At 56.1% G+C, this 27131-nt stretch overlaps 2 protein-coding genes across 4 annotated transcripts; both read left to right on the forward strand.

Moving 5' to 3' along the window:
- Window positions 1-43: 43 nt before the first annotated feature.
- On the forward strand, window positions 44-15231 carry NCSTN (nicastrin). 3 transcript variants are annotated; one of them, XM_021681909.1, is made up of 17 exons: window positions 44-193; window positions 1414-1518; window positions 5931-6054; window positions 6567-6688; window positions 7107-7252; window positions 7987-8137; window positions 8415-8524; window positions 8782-8934; window positions 9612-9716; window positions 9893-9970; window positions 10906-11078; window positions 12419-12521; window positions 12624-12719; window positions 12991-13078; window positions 13331-13485; window positions 13712-13924; window positions 14513-15231. In XM_021681909.1, exons 1-17 carry the CDS (start codon window positions 109-111, stop codon window positions 14633-14635), a joined length of 2130 nt encoding a protein of 709 aa, XP_021537584.1. In that variant the 5' UTR covers window positions 44-108; the 3' UTR covers window positions 14636-15231. The 3 variants fall into 3 exon arrangements, with proteins under 3 accessions (XP_021537584.1, XP_044772217.1, XP_044772218.1); XM_044916282.1 differs by lacking the exon at window positions 13712-13924; XM_044916283.1 differs by lacking the exons at window positions 7987-8137; window positions 8415-8524; window positions 8782-8934.
- Window positions 15232-25833: 10602 nt separating this feature from the next.
- On the forward strand, window positions 25834-26235 carry NHLH1 (nescient helix-loop-helix 1). The gene has a single exon (XM_021681908.1). The coding sequence runs from the start codon at window positions 25834-25836 to the stop codon at window positions 26233-26235; it is 402 nt and encodes a 133-aa protein (XP_021537583.1).
- The last annotated feature ends 896 nt before the right edge of the window (window positions 26236-27131 follow it).

Consider the following 27131-nt stretch of genomic DNA (forward strand, 5'->3'; position numbering starts at 1 on the left):
AACTTCCGGTCCCAGGAGCCCCGGACCACAGAGACGGCACCAGTGTTGGCCTAGAGAAGCTACTGCCGGAGGAGGGGAGGGGTAGCTTCCGCTCAGCCGAGAGGCAAGATGGCCACGGCTGGGGGCAGCCCTGCGGCCGATCTGGGGAGTCGGAGACTTCTTCGCCTTGTGTCTTTCTGCGTCCTGCTGGCAGGTGAGGCTTTCCCCGCCCGTGAGCTCCGGCGTGTCAGGAGAACCGTCCGGATCGGCCGGGCCGCGGGCGCCCTCGTCCCTCTTCTGGTCCCCTCCGCCCCTGGGTCCCCGCACCCTGTAAATCCTTTCTCTTTCGTTCCCGCGACAGAAGTTCCCCCTTTTGCCTGGACTTGACTTGAGGGTCCCTTCTCCCCCGCGACACATCGTGTCCCCCATTTCCTCCTCCGGCCTCTTCCTGGACTTCCAGCCTGGCCCGCCCACTTTGTCCGGCTGCCTCGTTTTCCCCACGGCCCCAGCCACCCCACCCGCTCGTCAGAAAAGACAGGTGTCAGTTCCACTTGACGTGCGTGTAGACTGTTGAAGATGAAAGCGGCCTCGTTGTGTGGGTGCAGTGAGGCGCTTCAGAAAGTAGATTCCTCGTTCCTTCCTCTGTTGATTCCCCCACAGACCCGCGCGTCCCTGTGCTTTGCCTCAGTTTGTCTTACCAGTGAAGTGAGACAAAGCTGGGCTCTGGGTACTCTTAACTGTTTAGGCCGTGGAGTAATGATTCAAGGAACTCGAGGCATTGACAGTGCACAGAAATGTTTGCTTACACGCATTTATGTCCTGGTATAGGTCTTCCTAGGTGGTCAAGCCCTAAAATGCAAACGTGCCTGGGTATAACTATGACCAATCCTTTCCCCAGATTCATGTTATCTTTAAAGATTCCCAACAGAGAAACTAGAGTCGCCCCACACTGTGGTCACACACAAATGACCTACGGATGTTAGAGTAACTGACAGATCTGTGGCAAAAGGTTTCTCCCAGTTCTGTTCAGATTCCTGTACAAATGTCTCAAAGACTTTTTACTATAACCTCTATTCTTCGACTAGCACCCTTTTGTTAAGTAGAGAGGTATATACATAAAAGGTAGGAAGCAGAAGTGCACTCACCCATGCAACCAGGAACAGGTACATCCGAGGTTACGTGCTCTTCCTTTAGGAAGTGAAGTTTTCTTTCTTTCAGTGTTGATGTAAGTTCCTCTAAGTGAAATCTGTAGTAACTCTCTGCAGCACCTAGCTGGGTGCATTCGTCCAGTCCAGTAATGTGTCCAGGAAGTGAGAAGAATGGCCATTAGTCCCATTTTAGAAAGTATGATATACCCAAGCCATGCGGCGAGCAAATGACTTGAGAGTGCCAATGTCTCTCAATTTTTTCTAACACTTTTTATCTTCTGATCAGGTTTCTGCAGGGGAAATTCAGTGGAGAGGAAGATCTACATCTCCTTAAATAAAACAGCTCCTTGTGTCCGTCTGCTCAATGCCACTCATCAGATTGGCTGCCAGTGTGAGTTGAGATTGGGATTTGTGTTTGTGGCCATTGATATTTCAGTCTGTGCCCTCAATATAAAGATCCAGGTTCTGCTTGGGAGTCTCAGCACACAAATTAGGCTGTGTGGGTCGGAGGTGATAGAGAACCATTTGTCAAACCAAGCAAGATAATTATAAATGCTGCATTCTTTTTTTTTTTTTAAGATTTTATTTATTTATTTGACAGAGAGAGACACAGCGAGAGAGGGAACACAAGCAGGGGGAGTGGGAGAGGGAGAAGCAGACTCCTCGCCGAGCAGGGAGCCCGATGTGGGGCTTGATCCCAGGACCCTGGGATCATGACCTAAGCCGAAGGCAGATGCTTAACGACTGAGCCACTCAGGCGCCCCTAAATGCTGCATTCTTAAGCTTCTTCTAATGCATCTTCTTTAACCACCACAACAGCCCCACGGAGTAGATTCTTTTATTATCTCTGTTTTACAAATGACAAAACTGAGACTGAGAGAAGTTGAGTAACTTTTCCAAGATCATCATGCTATTAAGTGATGAAGCTAGGAATCGAGCCCCATGGTCCAAGTTCTACGCCTGGGACTTTTTTTTTTTTTTAGATTTTATTCATTTATTTGGCAGAGAAAGAGACACAGCAAGGGAGGGAACACAAGCAGGGGTAGTGGGAGAGGGAGAAGCAGGCTTCTTGTGGAGCAAGTAGCGTGATGCGGGCCTCAATCCCAGGACCCTGGGACCATGACCTGAGCCAAAGGCAGATGTTTAACGACTGAGCCACCCAAGCGCCCCCTAAGCCTGGACTCTTAACCATCCACTAGTTTAAGTAGGAAACAACTGTTTTCTAAGGAGAAGGAAGCCTCGTATTCTATGGAGCCCACCATCACTTGCACTCTGAACAATCTTTTTGGAACCGAAATGGGCTTCGTTAAGGCAGTGAACTGTTTGAAGAGAAGACATATGAGAAAGCCAAACAGCTGCAGGAGGAATTAGTAAAGCATTTGGATTTGTCTTTATGCTTTGTAAATGTGTTCCAGAACAGCGTACCAGGACAGTATGGTTATAAAACCATGCAAGGGGAGAAAGCAATGTGAAGACTGAACCCCTGTTCCTCTGCTGCTTCACCTGTTGTCTTCAGATTTCGTTCTTCTGTGAATAGTTTTTCTGTCAGAATGCAGTTGGGCAGTAAGCAGGAAACTTAGAGTCAGATCTTGGCTTCTTCTTCTTTTTCTTCTTTTTCTTTTTTTTAATTTTATTTAAAGAGAGAGAGAGAGTGTGCACATGAGTGGGGGGCAGGGAGGAGGGAGAGAGAGGGAGGGGCTGAGCAAGAGGGGTGGCAGACCCCCCACTGAGCAGGGAACCCGGTGCAGGGCTTGATCCCAGGACCCTGAGACCATGACCTCAGCCGAACACAGATGATTAACTGACTGAGCCACCCAGGTACTCCAAAACTTTGTTTCTTCACCATCAAATTGGTCACGTCTGAATTTCAGTTTACACCTCTAAAAATGGCTAGAATATAGGTGCACAAAGCTGAAAGTCAAGCTACCTTCTATAGACTCTTATTGATGATGCTGAGTGAGCAGCATGGTCTCAGGAGTACTGTGGGATTGCTTGAAACCTTCCAGATTGGCAGGAGGACACACACACCAGGAAGTGAAGGGCTTGCTTAAGGTGGTAGGTACTCCTTTTCCACCCATCCTTCCCTGAGCTATACTCTGTGTTAATTGTGCCATGTCCTTGCTGCAGGAAGTTCTGGAGGTAGGTTAACTGGCTCCAAACAGTTCCAAATAAAATATCCAGACTTAGTTCTTAAACTGGGTTTGTGGGTAGAAGAGAGCCAGGTCCAGTGTGGGCTGAGCTCAGACTGCTGGCGTTGCTGGGACTCCACTCTAGTGCCAAAAGGCCAAGGCCCCCATCCTCCTGGAAGTGTGTGCTCTCAGATATCCTCTTTCAGAATGAGTCATTCTGCTTCATGTTCTTAGAGCAGCTCTGTGGGAAGCAAAGCAATAGCCTGTAGAAATAAGCCAAGTGCCAGTGCAGAGAAACGAGAAGGGAGGGGTTGGACTCTGGCCACTTCCTCGTGAAGAGCTTGGCTCCTTTTCAACTTATCTCTGAGTCTTACTTCATATTTGTCCATCTTGAGCAAGCTACCCCCTCTTTAATTAGGATTGCCAGCATGATAAACTTAAGGAGAAAAAGATGTAGGTTTGAGTCTCTGCTTCTATTGGCCCCTTTTAGTTGTTTTTTTTTTAAGATTTTATTTTCAAGCAAGAGATCAAGAGTCACACACTCTAGCAACTGAGCCCTATTGGGCCCTTTTAAAGTGCTCCAAGGGGGCTATGTGTAGGTTTCTTTCCTTTCCTTCCTTCCTTTCCTTTTTTAATCTGTCTCCAAAGTATGAGATGAATAAGGGTGAAAATGTTTCTCCTCATTGAAGACCCAGAGAAAGTGAGCAAGCTACTCCAGACTACACAGTCACCAGTTGGAATCCAGATTAGAATCCGGGTGTTTTATTCCAGTGTCCTGGCTCATCTTCTCCCTGTGCTCCTTGGAGCTGCAGTGAAACATGCTCTGTTCCCCAGAAAAGCTTTTCCTTTTTCTGTGTTTTATGTGGCAAGGACTATTGCCTTTCATTGGACTGAGAACTGCCACTGGTAGCTAGATCTTTATTAAAGTTATTCCAGATTCTGATATTCCTCTAAAGTTTATTATTATCACCATCACCATGAACTTATTATTTAGTATAAGATATAGCTGAGGGTTGGGGACTTGCTTCCATGTCCAGATTTTACCAAATCCCATGGAAGAAACTTTCTACTTGGCTGGCAGTCAGAATGTGCTTAAGGTTTTGCACAAGTTAGAAATATTTCACTGGCTTGACCTAGAACCATAATTCTCATGACTGGCTATGTATAATAAAGAACCATATGAGGGGGGCACCTGGATGGCACAGTTGGTTAAGCATCCGACTCTTGATTTCGCCTCAGGTTGTGATCTCAGGGTCATGAGATCAAGCCCCATGTCAGAGTCCGAGCCCAGCATGGAGTCTGCTTGAGGGTCTCTCCCTCTGCCCCTCCCGCTCATGCAGGTGCACTCTCTCTCTTTCTGTCTCTCTAAATAAATAAATCTTTAAAAAAAAAAAAAAAGAACCATATATGGCAAGTTTGGAAAGTACACATACCTGGGCCTCACCTTTAGAGACTTTAATTTAGTAGATCTGAAATAAGGCCCAAGTATCTGTATTTTTTAAAACTCCAAAGTGATGCACAACCAGAGTCAAGAACTACTGCCCTAAAACAATATACGAATAACACATCCAATTTTCCCTGGGGAGAAGGCTCACGGGGAGACCATAGGATGTCTCTACGTGGATCACGGACTTGACAGGCATTCAGGACGATGAACTATCGATCCTCTACTGCAGTGCTTCCTAATCTTTGTCATGCATGAGACACATAGAAAATGTTACTTGTGTGGCATCCTGGCATATACTGAAATGGATGATATTTGCAGGGCATCCTGGGGTAATGGATGAGTTTGCTCGTAGCTGGGAGTGACCAGCCTAGGGTCTTTGGAAACCCTAGGTCCCCAGAAATGAGGGGGGGTCAATGTCAGCTCATCGTTAATCCAGCAACGCCCATCAGTTGGGAAGCTGTCTTCTAGAGACCCCAAGGTTCTTGATTAACCTTACCTAAAACTGGCTAAAAGCAAGTAAAGTCATTCCCAAATAGGGCATAGGAGTGGAGACCCAGGAATTCTCCTAAACCCAAGGGAGTCTGCACATGTGTTCTCACAAAGGAAGATTCGGTGCTAGAACTCTGAGCTAGAGATCTAGAACCTGCCATTTCCTGGAGAAAATACGGGTTTGAAAACTCCGGTGTCTGCTGTTCTGGAAATTTGTATGCATGGCTAAATGAGGTTGAGGGAAGAGGGCAAGAAAATGCCCGTAAGCCTTTCTGAGATTTAGTGACTAAAGCCTCTGGTGAGGAGACTTGTTGGGCACTCTTGTTCTTCCAGTCAGGCCCACCAGCTGGTGGCCTTCAGATGGAGCCGGGCGACTCAGCCTTCAGTTCAAGTCTAAGCCTGGAGCTGGCGGCATTCACCCAATGTCCTGTGCCGTGTTTGGGGGATAAATGATCTGCAGAATCAGTGAGGCAAAGTCAGAATTGTCAACTGTGGGAGCTTTTTTTTTTTTTTTAAAGATTTTATTTATTTGACAGAGAGATAGAGAGCACAAGTAGGCATACAGGCAGGCAGAGGGAGAGGGAGAAGCAGGCTCTCCGCTGAGCAGGGAGCCGGACGTGGGGCTCGATCCCAGGATCCCAGGATCATGACCTGAGCCGAAGGCACCTGCTTAACCGACTGAGCCACACAGGTGCCCCAACTGTGGGAGCTTTAATGTAACCCACTCTGTCCCGGCAGCTTCCGTCAGTGGGGACACAGGGGTCATCCACGTAGTGGAGAAGGAAGAGGACCTGCAGTGGGTGTTGACTGACGGCCCCAACCCCCCTTATGTGGTTCTGCTGGAGGGCACGCTCTTCACCAGGTGAGGGCTGTGTGTGTCTGCTGGGAAACCACAGCCAGAGAAGGGAAGGCTTGGGGGACCATCCTCACACCTGTGAATAAAAAATTCCCTTGGCTGTCCTGGTCTGATCAGGGTGGGGGGGTAGGAGGGAGTCTCAGAAGAAAACATGCACCATCAGTGGAATCATCATGGTGACCTCGTAACTAGAGCTCTAGGGAGGAAAGAGGGGCCTTGGGGTCCCTCAGGGACAGGGTAGATGAGATTAAGCCCTGAGCTCAGGCTGGGTCATCGTCCTCACTTAGGAGTTAGAGATGGAGAAGCAAGAAATGAGTCAACAGTCGGCGGTGGGGGCGGTTATGTTCTAATTTTTATAAGTGTATAGTTGACACACAACGTTACATTAGTTTCAGGGGCATAGCAAGGAGTCAACAGGTCGGGTTCCATGAGTTCCCCATTTGTTTCCATCCTTGGCAGGATATTGGGCCACTAATAACCTTCCTGTCTTCCTTCCTGGCCTGCCCTCCCTACTCCAGGAATCTGATGGAGAAGCTGAAGGGGAGAACCAGCCGCATTGCTGGCCTGGCCGTGTCCTTGGCCAAGCCCAGCCCCACATCAGGCTTCTCTCCTAGCGTGCAGTGTCCCAATGATGGGTTTGGTAAGAGCCCCAGAGGATCGGGGGACCTCCCGTCACCCAGAGCTCACTGTTGCTTCGGCCTCGTGTCTTTGGAGGGGTCAGGGGTATGCGTCAGTCTGTGTATCTGTCTGTGTGTAGGGGGAGCAGCCGACTCCCAAGTAGCAGATAGTGTTTTTTGTGTCTTTGTGCCGTTCATCCCTTCTGTCTGCTGCTTCCCCTTCTTCCGCTTCCCGTCACGTCGGATGCCTAATCAGCCAGCCTCAGGCTCCCTGCTACCCCTGTCTGTTACTGTAGGTGGTGACAGGTTGATGCTTGCTTCTCTGAGTCACCTTCCCTTTGGAACTCTTGGTCCCAACACTGTCCTATCCTAGCCTTCCCCCCTCGCTTGGTCCCTAAATGCCTAGTGTCCCAACAGTCTGTCCCACATCCACCCCTTCAGGCATCTACTCCAACTCCTACGGGCCAGAATTTGCTCACTGCCGAGAAATCCAGTGGAACCCCCTGGGTGATGGCTTGGCTTATGAAGACTTCAGTTTCCCCATCTTCCTTCTTGAAGATGAAAATGAAACCAAGGTCATCAAGCAGGTAATGACAGCCAGCTCCTAGCAATTCCAGTTGCAAAGAGAAGTTTTGTAGGCACTCCACCTGTTTGCAGGGACCTCATCTACCAGCGCGCCCCCTGAAAGACAGTTGCTCCAAGAAGAGCCAACGCCTTTATTTTTCTCACGTTTCCCTTATTTTTCTCATGTTTCCCTTCCCATTTCTGTCCTGCCAGCTCTTACAGCGTTGACAGCTTTCAGGCTGGAAGAAAATATAAACGTTCTTTGATGTGAAATAAGGTGTAGAGCCCTGGTTAGGAACGTCAGACTAGGAATTGAGAGATTCAGTGTTGAGACCTCTGACGTTCTTTTTTAGTTGCAGTAAATGCTAATTGTGGTCTAGCTTCTTTGTGTTGACATGCAGAGCGATTAAGAGATTTGTTCGTGGTTACGTGGTGAGTTGATGTCTAAGTGGTCTTGAATTTGATTTTTGATCCTTGGTTCACTGCTCTGTACATCAGACCCCATTAAAAACTTGGGCCAGGCCGTTTGCGATGGGATCGTGTTGTCCACCCCACAACTAAGTCATTGAGCCTGTGGCCCTTTGCACCCCTTGGTGAGGTTTTCTCTCGGACCTTGGACACCCTGGGTCTGTACCAGGATAACTCTAGCTCAGGGACAGACGCGAGAGCGGATTCCCGATGGGGCTGGGCCCTCCTCCTGGGAAGTCTGGGCGGGACTCCACACGGACGGTCTCAGTGCTTCCCTCTCCCTCCCTAGTGCTACCGTGATCACAACCTAAGTCCAAACGGCTCAGCGCCTGCCTTCCCGCTGTGCGCCATGCAGCTCTTCTCCCACATGCATGCCGTCATCAGCACGGTCACCTGCATGCGGCGCAGCTCCATCCAGAGCACCTTCAGCATCAACCCAGGTAGGACAGGTCCAAGGCTTGCCCGGTGTACGGGGCACCAGGGAGTGTTGGAGGGACAGCTACAGGCAGGGAGCGTGCGGTGGGAGCAGCGGAAAGGATTCTGAACAATTGAAGCTGCTTGTCCCTGAAATGGAAGGGGCAGAAAAACCAACGTAGAGCAGTGGAGGCAGGAAATGATTACAGGGTCCACGGGGCAGTGGGCAGAGGAGTCTTCCAGGCATTGTCTGGGGCTGCGCTCTCCCTTACTTCTGTTGCTCTCTCCCTGTGTCCTGCTCAGAAATCGTCTGTGACCCCCTGTCCGACTACAATGTATGGAGCATGCTTAAGCCTATAAATATATCTGGGACATTAGAGCCTGATGACAAGGTTGTGGTTGCTGCGACCCGGGTGAGTGTTGGCCCCTGATCAGGGTGGACGGGGCTGGCATAGAACAGGCTGGCAGGCCTCTCGCGGGTATATCAGGTTTCCAAGTTGCTATGGTGGGGAGCCTCTGTGGAGAGGGGTCTGGGCTCTGGGGCTCCCCGGCTTAGCCATTATGCCAGGATATGAACATTCTCTTGGCTGGAATGGATTTGGGGACCTGGGGCCTGGTCCTAATTGCTGTTTTCAAAGCCTACCTCCCCTGCTTTTTCTGCTGTGCCCAGCTGGACAGTCGTTCCTTTTTCTGGAATGTGGCCCCAGGGGCTGAAAGTGCCGTGGCCTCCTTCGTCACCCAGCTGGCTGCTGCTGAAGCTTTGCAGAAGGCCCCTGATGTGGCCACCCTTCCCCGCAATGTCATGTTCGTCTTCTTCCAAGGGGTACGGGCTCTTTGGCTGGGGTGGGCCGGCGGGCAGGATCAATGTGGGCGTGGCTATCATTTGGGGAAGATCTGGGCACTTAGGACCTAAGTTGTTATTCGGCAGAGAGCTTCTGGATGTGCCTCCATGTGTCTCCCCTGTGGAGTCCCACGTTTTCAGAAGCCTTTGCACCCTGACCTGGAATCGCTGTGCTGCCAATCCCCTTGCTCCCCACTGATGTGATCTTTTGGAGGCATCCTTTTACTTTATTCTCTGGAGCCTTTTACTGCCACTCCCACCCCAGGGCCCTGAGGCTCCTGCCTCCCCCCACTGGCACCACAGCCTGGCCCTGGAATCAGGGAATAGCAGCCGTGGCTGAGTCGGCAGTGGGGAGGGAGAGGCAAGGAGCGGGCACCTAGCAGCTGATGTTCGCCTCGGGCCTTTGCCGAGGCTGCTCTCCCCATTTCTGGGCTCGAGAAGTCCTGTGGTACACACGTGTGAGGGCTAGTCACAGCTGGGAGGTGGGGGGGAGCAGAGGGTGGAGTCACAGGACTTCCTGAGCCGGCGGCAAGGCGGCAGTTGCGACAACACAAGCCTATAGCCTTCGTGCCTTGAGCCGTGGCGATCTGGCTCCGGGACGGAGCCTGCCCTGACCCTTGGGAATCTCTGTTCCCTTGCCCACCCCCCTTCACCCTCAGGAAACTTTTGACTACATCGGCAGCTCAAGGATGGTCTACGACATGGAGACGGGCAGATTCCCCGTGCAGTTAGAGAACATTGAGTCATTCGTGGAACTGGGACAGGTGTGCAGCGCGTCCTCACCCCTCCCTCCTACTTCATGCCGCCTCCTCTGTCCTGTTGTCCTCACTGCTGGCGCCGCCACCTCTCCCCTCGACTTTTCTCTGACCTTACGCCTTTCTCCCGGCTATGGGCCACAGTGGACACCGTTGATACATGTTGCATCTTCATCCTCCCCCAGGTGGCCTTAAGAAATTCACTAGAGCTTTGGATGCACACAGACCCCATGTCTCAGAAAAATGCCTCCGTACAGCATCAGGTAATCTGAGCATCTTTCCTCCTCACTTCCTGTTTCAACGCTCAGAATATGGGCCCCCCTTGCCCAGGCCTTAACCCCGCACTGGCCCCCGGGGCCTGTGAGACAGGACCTCGGGTCAGGTGCCAGCTGAAGGACGAACAGCATGGCCGTTTCAGCTCCCCGGGAAGAACCGCGAGCAGAGCTCGGTTGTCTGGTTTACTTTTTTTTTTTTTTTTAAAGATTTTTTATTTATTTATTTGTGAGAGAGAATGAGAGACAGAGAGCCCGAGAGGGAGGAGGGTCAGAGGGAGAAGCAGACTCCCCGCTGAGCAGGGAGCCCGATGCGGGACTCAATCCTGGGACTCCAGGATCATGACCTGAGCCGAAGGCAGTCGCTTAACCAACTGAGCCACCCAGGCGCCCAGTTGTCTGGTTTCCTGGGATGGGTAGCTCGCTGACTCGGAGCCTAGCAGAAGACAGGGAAATGACTAGCTCCCTTTCTCTGTGCTGCCGCACTGAGCCGGTTGTCCGGACTGTCCTGCCCAATTGCTGGCTGCGTCAGACTCTCTACCCAAGCTCTCTTCCACGTTCCTCACCGCTTGTTCAAGACCATCCCTCCTCTCGGGGCCCAGCTTTAGGCCTGTTTTTCTTGTGAGGCGGTCTTCCTCCCATCCCATTTTAACCGCTCCCCCTGCTCTGGGCTCCTGTGAGGCGTCCAGTGCAGTTTTGTGGGGGCAACTTCCTCCTCTGATCCTGCGCAAGTAGGAAGTTGAGCATCCAGTGAGGATGAGACAGTGTGAGCTGCAGGACACTCAGCCTCAGTCCCCAAAGGCTTGAGGAATTGGGCTGCAGGAGGGCTGGGGGCAGCTCCCAAGCTGGGGACTTGAGGGAGAGGGCCTGGAAGAGACCTCTGGCCGCCCTGTGCCCAGCCGCCCTGAGCTGACCCAGTCCCGCAGGTGGAGGCCCTGCTGAGCACGCTGGAGAGGAGCGGCGCCGGCGTCCCTGCTGTGGCCCTCCGGAGGCTGAACCAGTCCCAGCCCCTCCCGCCGTCTTCCCTGCAGCGCTTTCTTCGGGCTCGGAACATCTCCGGCGTTGTTCTCGCGGACCACTCCACTGTCTTCCATAACCAGTAAGACTCACCTAGACTGCATCCTCGTTCTGGGAGAGAATCTGTTCTGCAGTCTGGGGTCCATGGAGGGGAGTGTCTTCTGTGTCAAGAAAGATCACCACTCTCCCCTGACCCCACAGTACCCTCTCCAGATCTCAGGTCAATCTGTGCTCTTTGCTCAGTAGCCTGCTCACATCCAAGCCGGTCGCCTCATCTGAGTTGGTGTCACCTTAGAGAACAGGCCCCGCTCAGCCTTCCCTGGCACAGAGCATCCTTACTTGGCCCGCCTCACCCAGCTCCCCCGAGGCCTGGGTCCCCAGAGCTGCCAGCAGAGGGCAGCATCTCCAACAGGAGCGCCCACGGCTGGAGGACGGCGAACTGGCCGGTGGGGGGCCGCCCAGGGGTGCTGTGCTGCATGCAGACGGTACTCGTGCTCTGAAATGTAACCTGTTCCTGCCGTTGGGGTAAAAGTGTCCCCTACAGATGAAGGGACTCCAGAGAGAAGGGGTGAGCCCCTGTTAGTCACCTCTCTCCTGGTTCTGGGCACCCCAGACTGCCCCTAACTGAAGCCCTAGGCTAACAGGGAACTTCTCACTCGGGCTGGATTGCTAGGCCCCCCGCTTCCCTTCCCTCTGCCATGAGGCCAAATGAGCTTCTGAGTAAAAATACTTAAGTTCCAGTTCTCTGACCCCAGCCAAGGAGCACCTTCTCATTTATTTCGGGCAGGGACACTTCCAGTGCCTCAGGTCAGCCCTCTCCTCCATGTCTGACTTCTGCACCACTTTGGGGTGAGGGATGGTCATCATTTGCACACATTCGGCCTTGCTTCTGTGTGGGGCCGGCGCATATCAGTGCTGAAGGCTAGGAGCGCTCCTCTGGGCTTCTCGGATGTGCCTCCGCAGGGCTCCCCGGGGAGCAGAGGGTGGTTGGACCCAGTGCAGTGTTGTGTGTCTGGGAGCAGACCCGCTCATCTCCCTCTGCCCCCAGCCACCCTGAGTGCTAATGTTCGTTGGAACCACCACACAAGAGCTCTGGTGATGGCGGGCGTGCTCCCTGAAAGTCCCCCCAGCCGTCCTGCGTGTCTCCAGCCCAGACAGTGGGGAGAGCGTCTCTTCCGTTTGAAGCTCTCCCCGGAAGGGAGACTCCCGCATTCTGATCTCATTTGCCTTTTCTCCCTTGTCTGTCAGGAAGGTCCTTGTATTTAACCACTCCTCTCCCATCTCTCGGTCCCCACACCGTCTTCAGTATGGGACCCTCGTGGTCTCTTCCTCCCCCCCCACCCAGGAGGAGGAAAAGAGTTAGAGTCTCCTGCAGGAAGGGCCTGTGAGGGAGGCCGAGGCTCACGCCAGCTCTCCCGGCAGCTATTACCAGAGCGTGTACGACACTGCGGAGAACATTAACGTCAGCTACCCTGAGTGGCAGAGCCCTGAGGAGGACCTGAACTTCGTGACCAACACTGCCAAGGTAGCACTCACCTGGGCTGGGGGCGGAGCGCGGGGAGCACGGTGAAGCTGCTTGGAGGTTAGAAGAGGTGGGCCGTTAAGCCCCCCTCCTCACCTGCCGCAGGCCCTGGCAGCTGTGGCCACAGTGCTGGGACGTGCACTGTACCAGCTCGCGGGAGGAACCAACTTCAGTGACACCATCCAGGCCGATGCCCACACGGTAAGAATAGGCGGACCCTGCCTCCTCGCCAGCTCTGTTCCCACAGCAGCCTGCCCCTCCTCTCTGTCACTTGTCTCTTCTCCCGAACCTGGGAGCCCGGCGTGCCAGCGAGGATACCCGATGCCCCAGGGCACTCCCGGGTGGGCCTCACCTGCGTCCTCGTGAGCCGGCCTCTGTCTGCCCGGCTCCTGGCCCACAACAGGGTTGCCACGGAGAACTCTCCCTGAGCTCCAGGTCACAAGGTTGTTGCTTCTCACTGCCCTGATCCTAGGTAACCCGCCTGCTCTATGGGTTCCTGGTCAGAGCCAACAACTCCTGGTTCCAGTCTATCCTCAGGCAGGACCTAAGGTCCTACTTGGGTAAGCACCCGCTGTGGGCGTGGCACCCTTGGCTTAGGCAAGGGACAAAGGAAGACCATCTCGGCTTAATCCTTACTTTTTTTTTTTTTTTCCTTCTCCTCTCCTTTTTTTCTCCCGTTTTCCGTTCTTTCTCCTGGTATGTATGGATTCATTCTCTTAACCTTCTTTTCTCTGGCTCCTGGCAACCTTGGGCTCTTCTTTGTCTCCCACCCGCACCCACCTTCCACCCTGCAAATCCTCCTCTCCACTCAGGTGACGGGCCCCTTCAGCATTACATTGCTGTCTCCAGCCCCACCAATACCACTTACGTGGTACAGTACGCCTTGGCAAATCTGACTGGCCAGCTAGTCGACCTTACCCGAGAGCAGTGCCAGGATCCAAGTAAAGTCCCCACTGAAAACAAGGATGTGAGTGGTAGTGGGTGTGGGAGGTGCCCCGAGGGCCCCTTTCCCCTGAGGAAGTTGGAGAATATCCTAGGCCCAGTTGGACCCAAGGGGTTGGGATGGAGAGGCGGAGGGATGCGGCCCCTTGGACTGGAGTGTTGGAGAGGCAGAAGTCCGGGTGAAAGCAGACCGTGTCCGGGGTGAGAGAGGACCGCCTCAGCCCCGCACCGTGGCCCGTCTTCCCGTGCAGCTGTATGAGTACGTGTGGGTCCAGGGCCCTCTGAATTCCAGCGAGACGGACCGGCTGCCGCGCTGTGTGCGTTCCACGGCGCGACTGGCCCGGGCCCTGTCCCCTGCCTTTGAACTGAGGCAGTGGGGCTCTACTGAGTACTCCACGTGGACTGAGAGCCGCTGGAAAGACATCCGAGCCCGCATATTTCTGATAGCCAGCAGAGAGCTGGAGGTGAGCCGGGAGGGATGGGCCAGAGATGACCTTGCCCTCGCTCTGCTGCCCCTGCCCTCACACCCCTCCCAGCTCCCCTTGGCCCCAGATGTGCCACAGAAAGCTTCTGCAGCTCTGTCCCTTGTCAGCTGGCTGCCCCGTTAGGACGCCTGTCTGCTCTCAGAGTTTGAGTCTATGTGCACGCTGGAGAGAGGCTCCCATGGAGACCCAAGGAGGTGCTCCTCTGCCTGGGACCCCCCCCCTCCACTCCCAGCCAGCAGTCCCCCCCTGCTGCTCCTGGGATGTGTGTGGGATCCACCGTTTATTGAGTACCTGTCACAAGTAAGTCAGTGATGTAATTGCCACCAGAGTCAAAAGTCATGGATCCTAACTTCAAGGTGCTAAAAGTCTTAAGTAAGACAAGGTGGAAGGAAGAACAGAGATCCTTTACTCCTCTTTCCAAATGGAGAGACTCGGTCTCCCAAGTGGGAAGATGTTGCCTCCGATGGATTGCTCAGGACTCGGTGCTCGGAGCCGGCTCCAGAATTGGGATGAAACCGGGCTGAGTTCTGAGAGCACCTTTGTCCTTCCCTGCCCACCCTCCTGCAGTTCATCACCCTGACGGTGGGCTTCGGCACCCTCATCTTCTCTCTCGTCGTCACCTACTGCATCAACGCCAAGGCCGACGTCCTCTTCATTGCCCCCCGGGAGCCGGGAGCTGTGTCTTACTAAACGCGGAGCCCGGCTTTCCCCACCAGCTCTACCGTTCATGTCCTAGACCACGTGTCCCAGAGGGACATAAACCACTAATTTGTCACTGCAACCTCTCTGGGCCTGCTCAGACTGGAATTAATGTAAAGAAGTGGAACCGCCCAAAAGAGACAGGGAGAAGTCACCTGTCCTCTCCAGCTCCCCCTGCCCATCTCCCCTTCCATGGTTCGTCCTCACCCCTGCCAGATTCTGGGATGGGAAACAGAAGCTTCTTACTCCTGTTCGACTCCTAGCTGCGCCCCCTCACTTACCTTCTTCAGGGTCCCCCTTCTCTTCATCCTGCCCAGGACCGCCCTCCCCACCCCACCCCACCCCGTACCCAACCATTTCCTGTTTTCCTGACCAGGAAGAAGGACAGGAAGGCCGAATGCCAGGGACAAACTACGAGGAAGCCCAGAGGAGCAGGCCGGGCCCTCTGGGGGCCATGCCCACTGTCTCCCCCCTGCTGTCCTGGCCCCAGACCCTTAGCTGCACAGCAGGGGGGGTGGGCTGCTGGCTGGGTGTCCCGCCTCCAGCTCACAGTGCTCAGTTGTAATTTTATTAAGCTGTAATATCTATTTTTGTTTTCTTTTTTCCTTTGTGTGTGTGTGTGTGTGTGTGTGTGTGTGTGTGTAAATATATAAATAGCAAGTTTCATTAAAATAGACGGTCCCACATGACCTGTTCGTATTCTTCCGCACCCTCCCGTTTGGTGACCCCCGACTGGAAGTCACAAAATTGTGACCTCACGTGCTGTCTCTGGGTCTCCGGGGGCCTGAGGAGTAAGGCTCTGCCAGAAACGGTGAAAAGTCCCCCAAGCAGGGCTCCTGTGGAACGCCGGAGCCCCGGCTTCCCTCAGGCGCGTCTTTGTCCGCCCTGAGACACCGGCTAGGGTGCAGAAACGAAGGGAACCGGCCCCGACCCTGAGTGGCTCACAGCTGGGGTGAGGGGAGGAGCGGGGGCGAGCCAGTGCCGTCGCATGCCGTGTATCTGGAGCGCTCTGATAGCACGTGGAAGGATTCGGGGCGCTGGGGGTGGCACCTGGAAAGGCTGCCCAGCGGAGCAGGCATCTGAGTTTTGGTCTGGAGTTCCGCCGTGGAAGCACGGAGCCGTGAAGGCACGGGTCATGCTGGGAAGGGCAAGTTACTCAGGGCGCAGCTGAGGAGGCGACAAGGCTGGGGCCAGGTCCCACGGGGCCTGGGCTGGCATGCTGAGGCATCGGGCCTTCTGCTGCTCGTGGGCATTTTGTAGACCGAAACAAGAGTGGCTTTGGACTCTCCTAGAAAGAGAACCTTGGCTCTTTGGAAATACTCTTAATTCCCTGGGTCTTCCTGGGAGCAAAATTGCAGAGTATGGCCGCACTGCTAAATGATGGCGGGGGGGGGGGGGGGGGGGGAAGGGGACGATTCCCCAGGAGCGGCGCCTGAGGCCAGCCTTCTCCCCTCACTGCGGCCCTGAGCTGGGGAAGGACCTGCTCCCATTCCCCGGGGCTGGGCTCTTCGCCTCGCGTCCTGCGTTTCCTGCCCAGGGGCTGATTTTCCTTCAGGCTTCTCTCTACCTGAGAGAAGGGGACACGTTTGGGGTTCTGGGATGTGGAGCTGAGCCCTGCTCCCCACCCCCACCCCCGCACCCCTCCTGGCCCGCACGCTGTGCTGGCGGGAGGCGGGCGCAGCTGCCACGTCGCTGGGCCGACTCTGCGCCTCCCTCGGCCAACGGGGTCTCCCGGCGGACAGGGCAGTAAACTCCCGCGGCCTGCTGGCAGCTTCGGCAAGCCGGGAAGTGGCTGGGTACCAGCGAGGGGGCTGAGCGGGGTGGGCACCGGTGCGAGACGTAGGGGCCCAGTCTCCTCAGCCTGGGGACCACAACCCCACACCAGCTTGTGTTCTGCCTCCCGTGCCACCCCGACCCCACAACCCTCCCACCCCCAAATGCAAAAGCAACAAACGGGCTCTTTCCATGGCTCTTGGGGAGGCTAAGCTCCATAGAAGGGGCGCAGACCCCCGGCCGACCCCTTCCGGGACCCCTTCTCCGAGACCTTGGTCTGGCTCCTCCCCAGGCACCCGCTGTACCCTGAGGCCTCACGGGACTGGCTGGCAGCAGGTTAGGGACCATGGACCTCAGCTCCTCAGCCTGCCTCCCCCACCCTTGCTTCGGGCCCTGCTCAGCCCTGTGCCCCCCGGGATGCGTCGCTTCCCCTCCCTACTGCTACCCAGGCGGGGCTTGGAGAGCCGACCACTCTGGCCCAGGACCCAGCCCGGCTCTGCGTCCTGCAGCCCCCTTGTGTCTCAGCACTGAGGGCTTTCGACGGCTGCTATTTCTTCCCCCGCTTCTCTGAGTGAAGGGTCTACTCTTGTGCTTCCCACACAGAGAGAGTGGGGACTGCTCCCAAAGGCCATCCTGGGAGGAGGCGTTTTCATCCAGAGTCTGGTGTTCTGTACCAAGATCCCACCCTATTCAGTAGGACTCTGTTTCTTCATGGAACCACATAATAAGACCTTAAAAATTGTATGTAGGGTCTAACTCACTCAATACATGAGTCGCCCAGAGGAGTGAGTGGCTCTCCCGAGGTCACGGCAAATTCGAGCTGAGCTGAGATTAGAACACGTCTTGTATCTGCCCTGGCAGCCATGGCAGTAATAAACAGTTACTGAGCATGGCTGTGGGCAAGGCACTCTGGCCTGGCATCATAAAAGGCTGTGGTGAGATACAGCGCCTTCCCTTAGAGACTTAGGATCCAGAGTCTAGACGGCAGGATGGCACAGAACACAAGATAGATGCCCAGGCAGGGCAGCATATGAATCAGTGCTAGGAACAGGTTCTACCTGTGCTCAGAGGACAGAAGGTTGGCGTTGGGCGAGGCCGTTGTCGTGGAAAGAGCTCAGGACCAGATTGTCTGGTGTGCCATGAATGGTCTGTGTGGCTCTGGAAAGGGCATCCCAGCCCTGGGCTCCGTTTGGCCTGCCGGAGGCGGAGTCAGGCGAGGGGCTGCTCTCCGGGGGCCCTGCTGGCTCTCACAGCCGCCCTCCGTGTGGCCTCCCGTCCATATTAAACTCCTCAGGGCAGGGGGAATTAAAAGGTTGATCAATTCTTGCGGCACCGGCACCGGGGCAGCTCAGTGGGTTAAGCAGCAGACTTTTGGTTTTGGCTCAGGTCATGATCTCAGGGTCACGATGTCAGGGTCGTGAGATGGAGCCCCCTGTCGGTCTGGCTCCAAGCTCAGCATGAAGTGTGCTTGTCCTTCTCCGTCCCCAGGCTGTCTTTCTCTCTCTCTCAAATAAATAAGTAAACTTAAAAAAAAAAAAAAAAAGTTGATCAATTCTTGAACTTTCTAAGGTCGTTAGGAAGTTTTCCTCCCAGAGAGGGAGGCCTGGGAGGCACTTATTGTCCTGTAACCCCAGGACCCTAGGAGTCTGGGGGTGGGGGGTGGGATTGCAGCATAAAGTCATTGGAAAGCCACTCGGAGACTCAGCCTCCCGTCCTGAGACAGAGCCTGGCAGGCCTCCCCGAAGTTGAGCTTGGGAAGTAGAGCCCCTTCAAGGTGGGGGTTCAAATGAGCCTCAGGTCTGATTTGTATTCCTTCCTGAATCCACACGCAGAAGCTACAGGGGCCCCCACCGTCCTGCGGTGGAGACAGGGGTCCCCGAGTCGGGAAAACACGGGCGGGAGCGCAGGGGCCACCTCAGGAGGCCTAGGATGATGCAACTGCGAGTAAGCCTCCAGGTTCCGGCTCCTGCAGGTGGCCGCGCGGGCTGGGGCTGGGACCCTGGGGTCCCCTTCCGCCCACACCTCAAGCGGGGTCTTGGAGAGAAGGGGAAACGGAGAGGAAAGCGGGCATCCTGAAATGAATAAACTAGTACAGGGAAACAGGAAGTAGGGAAGCCTGGGGGCCGAAGGGGGAAGGGGGGGTAGCGAGGAGCCCGGCAGCCGTGGGGGGGGGGGGGGGGGGGGGGGGGAGGCCGGCGGGCGTGGCTGGGAGGGGAGTGGGCCCGGAGCTGCTGGTGACAGATGGGTGGACACAAAGAGCAGAGCTGCGGGGAAGACAGATGGATGGGGGAGGGAGGAGGGGAGGCTGGAGGGGCAGTGGTTGGAGGCCTTAATGAGATTGGGGCTGGGCTGGGGCTGCGGAGAGGTGAGCGGAGAAGAGAGAAGAAAGCCGAGGCCGCCCGGGAGGACAAAGGCAGCGAGGCCCGGGGCCGGGGCGGGAGAGGGCCCGGCCAGCCGCTGGAGAGGGGGGCTTCCAGCCGGGCTGGCAGCGAAGGGGGTGACAGATTGCGTGGTTCACCAGAGTGGAGACCCGCTGTCACCTTCTAGAGGCACCGAGAGGGGAGACGGAGAAAGACCGACTGACAGAGCCAGCGTGGGAGCAGACAAGGAGGTGGAGGAGGGCCAAGGCTTCCCAGCCACACCGAGGCCCCGGCCCAGGCTCCTCCTGCGGGCCTTGCTCCCGTGAGCCAGGACTCGAACCAGTCTCTCCCAGCATAACAGCCCAGCCGGGGCCACTCCTGGGAAAGGGTCAGGCAGCGTGGCACCGCGAGGGTTAACGCCGTCTGCTCTCCCTGCCAGCCGCTCGCCTGGTTGGGTCCCCAGGGCTCCCCACATATGTCACCCCCTCTCCTGCCAAACCCACTGCCTCCCAGCTCCTCCAGGCCTCCCCCCACCCTCAAGGACTGGGCCCCGGCCCCTGCGTCCTCCCCACACTCCAACTTCCACCCCAGCAATCCACCTGGAAGGCTGTGTAGACATGAAAACATGTTGACAATCTGAGAAAGTGAACACCTATAACACACAAACTAATGACAACAAGCCATAGGGCCATGCTCATCCCCCTTCCTGCCCTTCCTGCCCTCCCTGTGGCAGAGACCTTCACCCAGCTGGGGAGGGGGGTCTCCTGCCCCCTCAGGCCGGGGCTGCGGGCAGCCTGGGCTGACCCCAGAGCTCTCCCTGCTCCCTCAACCATAATGCTTCAAATACATGCATGCATGAAGGTCTTGCCACCTTCAAATCACCGTGCACAAATTCAAGGCATGGGGCGAGCACTCGGCCTCGCGCTCCCCCACGCATTGTGTGACAAGTGCCCTGTGAGGAAGGCAGCAGGATCCCCATTTCACAGAGGACAAAATAGCCTCAGTCAAGATTAATGACCTGGCCAAGGTCACTGGGACTTGGTCCACGGGCTCCCGGTTCAGTGGAATTACTCATTCTTTCTGATACGCCATGCTTTTGGCTCCTCTTTATCACAGGCTTGTGTTCTTGGCTACTCCCCTGAAGAACAAAAATTGAATCCCTGAGTGAAGATTGGGGCCGGGGGCCCCAGAGTCCAGGGTCCCAGGTGAAAGATGCAGAGGAGAAGGAGGTCCTAGGGCAGCCTCTCAGCCCCCTCACCATCAAACCCCAGTTTGTGGGGACAGCTGGGGCTGGGTACACCAAGGATGGCATCAGAGGCCTGAATTCTCAGAGCCAAACAGCCTATAAGGAGAGAAGCTGAGGACAGGGACCCCATTCCCCCCTGCCTTCCCACCCCACCCCCAGCATGCGGTGCCTCTGCTTCTGGGGTCTCTCTAGGTTCTGCTTCTGTTTCCCTCGACATCTCCCCCTGTGGGATCCGGGCCTCCCGGCTTTAGTCACACTCCCTCATCCCTAGAGTTCTATGAATCTGGTCTCCCCGTCCCTGGCTCCCTGCCTCCTCCACGTCTGTGTCTCCACCCTGTTTTGGGGCCTCCCCCAGGGGTCTCCAGTACCACGCAGTATCATCGCAGAATTCCCGCGTATCTCCAGTCTGTGTGTCTCCCCCCCCCCCACCCCGACCTTGCATCTCTCAGTCTCCGCAGAGCCTCCCCATCCTGGCAGTTCCTCTCTGGTGTCTCTCATCTCTCTGTGTCCCCCGCACGTCCGTCTCCCTGTGCCTGCCCCATGTCTGTTACCCACCGACAGTGTGCTCGCTGTCCCCACATCTCCCCCTGGCTCCCCTTCCTCTTCAGCCCCTGTTGGTGGGCATCTCTCCTCTCCCCACGGCACTCTCTCCTGGGTCTCTCTGTCTCCCAGTTTCTTGGACAGGGTGGAGGGCAGGAGGGTGGGGGAGGTAGCATTGCTGTTGCTGGGGGCTCATTAGGTGGAGATTGGTTTTTAATCAGCACCATGGCAATGATGATGCAAGAACTAAGATGCCACCTGATCCCCTGCCCCCAGCCCCCCTCCTCAAGCCTCCTTTCCCCTCCAGCTCAGCCCATCTGCTGGCGCCCGGGCACCTGTCTGGGCCTGCCCAGGTGGGAGTTGGCACCTCCCAGACCTGGGGGTGAGGAGTGGTGGGGAGCTTGGGGAGGGATTATAGGACTCCCCTTAGGGAATGCCTCACCCTGGAGAAAGCCCAGAAAAAGGTCGATGCGGCACCAGGGAAACGGCAAATGCCTCCAACAACCTGCAGGTGGGGTGTGCTCCTTCTAAGGTCTGGGCCCTTTATGCAATAGCTCAATCTCCATGGCAACCTAAGAAGCAGTTATAATGAACCCCATTTTACAGAAAAGGACAGTGGAGGCTCAAGAGGTTAAGTGACTTGTCCGAGGTCACACAGCCGCCAGGGCTTTCTTCACCGCAGCACCCTGTCTCTGCAGGGCTCCCGGCCACGGTTCATTCCGGATACTCGCAAAGGCTCCATGAAGATACCCAACAGCTGGCTGGATGAGAGGACTAGACACAGAAACCCAGCCCATATCCTCTCTGTGCTTCCCTTGGTCCCGGCCCCTGCCACCCTGCACACACACACACACACACACGCGTGCACATGCACACGCACCCTCGGGCTGGAGGCAGCTGAGCTGCCCCTGTGAACTTAATCAATGCCTGTTTGCATGTAGTTCTGTATCTGGTTTTCTCACTGCTCATTTGCTGCCCCGGCACACTCCCAGCTGCCCAGGCTGCCCTGCCTTCTCCCGCGTCCTTCCTCTGCCTTTAGCCCTTCCTTTCCTCCCAAGGGCCCCTAATTCCCAGTGGGTCAGCCTAGAGAAATTCCTCGTGGGCTCTGTGTCAGGAATCTGACCCCACTCCTCATGGTGACGGGGTAGGTGGGAGGACGAGGGCTGGGAGAGAAGCTGTGGGGTGACTGAGTCCCAGGGTGACGAGGGGCAGGGGCCTGAACAAGAGCCACAGACAGCCTGCCAAGGGGTCCGCTCGGCTGCAGCTTCATGAAGGATGAGAGCTTGCGGACGGCAAGGACTCTGGGGTCCTCTTCCGCGTTTTAGCGCTGTCCACTTGCACTTTTCTAGATTTCCCTGTTAGTACCTCGGAGAGCTTTCTTCCCGGGAGAAAAGACACAGGGGAAGGGGCCGTCAAAGTCACACCGGGACTCGGAATAGGACCATGGCACTTAAACCTGGCATGCTGGGGGCCCCTGTCCCTGCCGCCCCTGGTGTGGAAGACTGAGGGGTTCATCTGTGATCCTGCCCTGGCTCTCGCCCCAGCCCCACCCCTTCCCGCGGCTCTCCATTTCTTGCTTATGAAATATGCATGGAGAACAGATGTCCCTGCTCCCCTACTCCCTGCCCCCCCCCAGGGCCAGCCCCCACCCCCAGCTCCCGGGAGGTGGGGTGGGGGGGGGGTGTTCCCAGTTCCCTCTGCCAATGGCTGCCTGGTCTGGCTGTTTAATATTGATGAGGGGGGGGCCTGGGCCAGCCAATGGAGAGTTGGGGGTGTGTGTGTGTATCTCCATATATACACAGGGCTGGGCCCGCTCAGGTGTGTATGCGTCTGTGGGGGTGTGTGTATATGTGTGTGCGTGCGTGCCGCTGGCCCCCGTACCTGGCCAAGCCCACCCCTTCCACCTGGGCCCTATACCCTCACCATGTGTACCCCTCTCATCAGCCCTGGAGCCGGGGCAGCCACGCCACACTGCTGTCCCCGAGAGCTCTAGAAAGCTGGTCCCTAACTTTGCAGACGGATGAGCTCTGAGCAGCCAGAGGAGACTGGGGCTGTCAACGCGGCCCCCCGTCCTGCCAGCGTGGATCCCCTCACAGGGTCTTCCTAGGTAAAGGGAGAACTGTGGGCTGGGGAGGGGTGGGTGTGTCCCTTGCACTCTGGCTCAGGTCCCCTCCCTGAGCCTCCCTCTAGATCCTCTCTCCTGTGTCCCTGCACTTCCCTCTTCCCCACTCCTCCCCTTGGACTCTTTGTGCCTGTCTGTTCTCCATTGGGTTGAGCATGGCGGAAGTGGGGCTGGAGGTCCTACCCCCGATGCTTGGGATTGCTGTTCTCCCTCATCCTTGGAGCCTGGAACTTTGGGACCAGAAGTGGATTGGGGGTGAGGACTGCATGGGTAAATAGAAGCTGCTGCCAGGACCGGAGCTGGGGTGGACGGCGGGGCCCGGTGGAGGTGGGACAGGGGTCAGATTGGGAGCACATGGAGGGGAGGGGTGGGGAGGGCATGGCAGAGCGGTCAGGGGTGAAGGAACACGGGCACAGGGCAGAGGGAGACCGGGCTGATAGATGTGCTCGGAGGAACACGCAGCTGAACTCTTGAAGCCCAGGGGCAGTAACCAGGTCCTGGAAGGTGCAGACTTCGGGGCCTCCCACCCTGTTGACACCCCTCTTGTCCCTTTGGAGCCCGGAGCATGGAGCGTGTTTTGAATTTCAGCACTGACCACCTTCTGTTTTGTGTGATGGTTGTGCGTGTGTGTCTGTTAGATGTGGAGACCCTTGACCCGCCAACCCCCAGCAATTAGTAACTATTTGTCAACTACTCCTGAGCCTGGCTTCTCTGCAGGGGGGTGGGGTAAGGTGGGGGGTCGTGACCCCTGGGAGGAGGGCCCTCAGGCAGGAGAACCAGGCTGGTGAGGAAGGGAAGGAGCCTCGGCGCTTCTGTTTCGGGCGGCTAGGTCCCGCTGAGCTCCCAGTGAGTGGTCCCCTCTTCCCCCTCACACTCCTCCGAAGCAAAGCCTTCCCAGACCTTTCCCTGCTGCCTCACCCTGACCTCCTCTGGTCCCAGGGACAAACCAACCTTAGCCAAGTCCCATAATGGTGTCCCCAAGAAGCTGTCCACGTCCCTTTCCCTGCAGGCCGTATCTGAGCGGATGGGGGGTTGGGGGAGTACCCCGAGTGGGAAGCTGATGATGATCTCTGTCCCTCTTCTTCTTTGTGGAGCCACCAAAAGCACCAGGGAATGGCACCCCACGGCTGAGGGTGTTGGGGGCAGAGTTAGAGGAAGGCGCTGGTCCTGAGGAGGGTCATCATGGCCAGAAGAGATACCGTCCCCTGACTCTAGTGGACAGGGTAGTAGGATCAGGTGTCTGCAGTGGTCATGTTGGGGGGTGGGGGGCCGGCAGGGACTGAGCCAGGGCAGCTGTGCTGAGCTCCATATGTCCCAGTCCACTCTACAATGGGCAAGCTGCGTGTGTATCCCCTCCCCCCACCCCCCCACCCCCAGAGAGGCAGCAAGGCTGGAGAGAGGCCCTGAGAGGGAGGAAAGGGCAAGGCCAAGGTTTATAGCTCTCCCATCACAACTGGGGAAGGTTTCGAGGCACGGCCAACCTCTCTTGAAACTGTGACTGCAGTCTTGCTCAGTTTTCTTTTTCTTTCTATTACTACAGGATATTTTTATTATGGTTAAAAAAACACGAACATAAAATTTACCATTTTAAGCACACGGTTCAGTAGTGTTAAGTGTGTTCACACGGTGGTGCAACAGATCTGCAGAACTTTTTCATCTTTCAAATCTGAAACTCTACACCCTTTGAACAACACTTCCCCCTTCCCCCCACTTCCCCCAACTGCCATTGTACGTTCTGTTTCTCTAAAGTTGACTGCTTAGATCCCTCATATAAGTGGGATCATACAGTATCAGTCTTTTTGTGACAAGCTTATTTCATGTAGTGTAATGTCCTCAAGTTTCATCCATGCTGCAGCACATGGTAAGATTTCCTTCCTTTTTAAGGCTGAATAATATTCCACTGACTGTATATGCCACATCTTTATCCAGCCATCTGTCGATGGACGTCTGGCTTCTGTCCATATCTTCTTTATTCTGACTAGGGCTACAGTGAACATGGAAGTGCAGATATCTCTTTGAGATCCTGATTTCCATTTTTGGGGGATACCATCCAGAAGTGGGATTGCTAGATCAGCTGGTCATTCTATTTTTAAATTGGGGGGACCTCCATTAGGTTTTCCATAGTGACTACACCATTTTGCAATTCCACCAACACACCAACATGGCACAAGGGACTCACTTTCTCCACATCCTCACCAACACCTGTTATTTGATGTTGTTTTTGTTTTGACAGTAGCCATCCTCATGGGGGTGAGGTTTTAGCTCATTGTGGTTTTGATTTGCTTTTCTCTGATGATGAGTGATGTGGGGCATCTCTTCATGCCTGCTGGCCATCTGTGTATCATCTTTGGAGAAATGTCTGTTCAAGTTCTTGGCCCATTTTTTAATTGAGGGATCTGATGTTTTGTTGTTGTCAGGGTTCTGTATAATATTCTGGATATTCACCCCTCATCAGGTATATGATTTGCATGTATTTTCTCCCACAGCTTGCCTTTTCACTCTTCTGATTGTGGCCTTTGACTTAAAAAGTTTTCAAGTTCGACATAGTCCCATGTGTCCTTTTTTGCTTTGTTACCTTCCTTTTGGCATCATATCCAAGAAATCACTGACTGCCAAGTCCAATGTCATGAAGATTTCCCCTGTGTTTTCTTCTAGGAGCTGTCTAGTTTTAGGTCTTTAACCCTCCTGCTGGGCTATGTCCTGCCCCCCCACCCGCCCCCACTCCGTCTCACCTCTCCTCCTTTCCTGATGCTCCCTTCCGGATTCTCTTCTTACCATCTTTCCTCCTACTCCTGTCCACCTGCCCACCTGCCTGTCTCTCCCAGAGCGCCACCCCTCCCCATGTTTCTGCTGTTCTCCCCCCCAAGTACCTCCCTGCTCCCAACGCATCTCCGACCTTCCTCTTGCCCTCCCCATCTCCGAGCTGTCCCCTAACTTCTCCCTCCGCCCCAGTCAATTTCTTCTTCTCTCCTCCAGGCTCGGCACTGGAACCCTGACCATGGGACCTTGAAGTGGCTCTGACCTCCTCAGCTCAGTGGCAGACCCCACTCCCCCAGGCCCTTCCTGCCCCTCCCACAAACAGCTTGCAGGCTCCCAGAGGGAGGGGTGGGGAGGAGATCCTGATCTCGCAGGGCAGGGGGCTTCCATCATGATGCTCAACTCAGACACGGTGGAGCTGGACCTGCCTCCCACCCACTCCGAGACCGAGTCAGGCTTCAGCGACTGCGGGGGCGGGGCGGGCCCCGATGGGGCTGGGCCTGGGGGTCCCGGAGGGGGCCAGGCCCGGGGCCTGGAGCCCGGAGAGCCCGGCCGGAAAGACCTGCAGCACCTGAGCCGGGAGGAGCGGCGGCGCCGGCGCCGGGCCACGGCCAAATACCGCACGGCCCACGCCACGCGGGAGCGAATCCGCGTGGAAGCCTTCAACCTGGCCTTCGCCGAGCTGCGCAAGCTGCTGCCCACGCTGCCCCCCGACAAGAAGCTGTCCAAGATCGAGATCCTGCGCCTGGCCATCTGCTACATCTCCTACCTGAACCACGTGCTGGACGTCTGACGGGGCCTGCCTCCGGCCTCGCGGGAGTCCGCCGGCCCCTCTCCCCCGCCCCTGCACCCCGGCACGGAGTCCCGCAGGCCCCGGGGCGCAGGCAGGGTGCCCCCCGCAGGTGCCTGCTGGCTGGCGGCTAGCGGGAGCCAGACCTCCTCTTACCGACCCCGGGGCCCCCCCCGAAGGGCGAATCTCATGTACCTCCCACCGTTTGTGGTTGGGGCCCAGCTGGTCAGAAACGTTTGCCTGGGTGGTCGGTGTACAGTTCTTGCGGGGGTTCCTAAGCGGCCCCCCTAGCTCTCTCAAGGGCTGCTGCCTCTTCTACCCCCACGACCAAATTTTCGGAGACCCCAGATTCTGTGTCTGTCTCCCATCCTCTTTCCAGCTTCTCCTGCCCGGGAGGGAGGCGGCATCGGCCGGGGAAGGGGGAAGCCTGGGCTCCGAGTGCAAGGGGGGCTTCTTCTCAGACATCTCAGCCCAGCACTGGTGGCCCGAGGGCCAGGCACGGCCAGGCAGGGGGCTCCTGAGACAGCTCCTGCCAGGGCAGTCGTAGTAGCGGAATCGCGGAAAAACGCTGTTTTCTCTCGTTCCTGAGGCTCAGCACAGACAGACCTCGATCTTACTTGGTAGTGAGTGCCTTGCCCTCTCTAAGCTCCCTGCCCCCTCCCACCCAGCATCCCAATTTTCTCCCTCCCTGTGTACAGCTGTTGAAAGGGTAATCGATCTAGGTCCTGGAGGAGGGGATGATGGACCCAGACCCAGCCCAGAGAATCAGCAGAGGGCCCAGGCAGTGGGTGAGCCAGATCGCACATCTGCTTCCTCCATCCCAGCCCACTGGGAAAATGTGCAAAACCCGCCCGCCTTCCTCCCTCAGATGCGGGGGGGGGGGGGGGGGGGGGGGGGGG

The sequence above is a fragment of the Neomonachus schauinslandi genome, chromosome 6 (genome assembly GCF_002201575.2).
Source record: "Neomonachus schauinslandi chromosome 6, ASM220157v2, whole genome shotgun sequence".
Taxonomy (NCBI): Eukaryota; Metazoa; Chordata; class Mammalia; order Carnivora; family Phocidae; genus Neomonachus; species Neomonachus schauinslandi.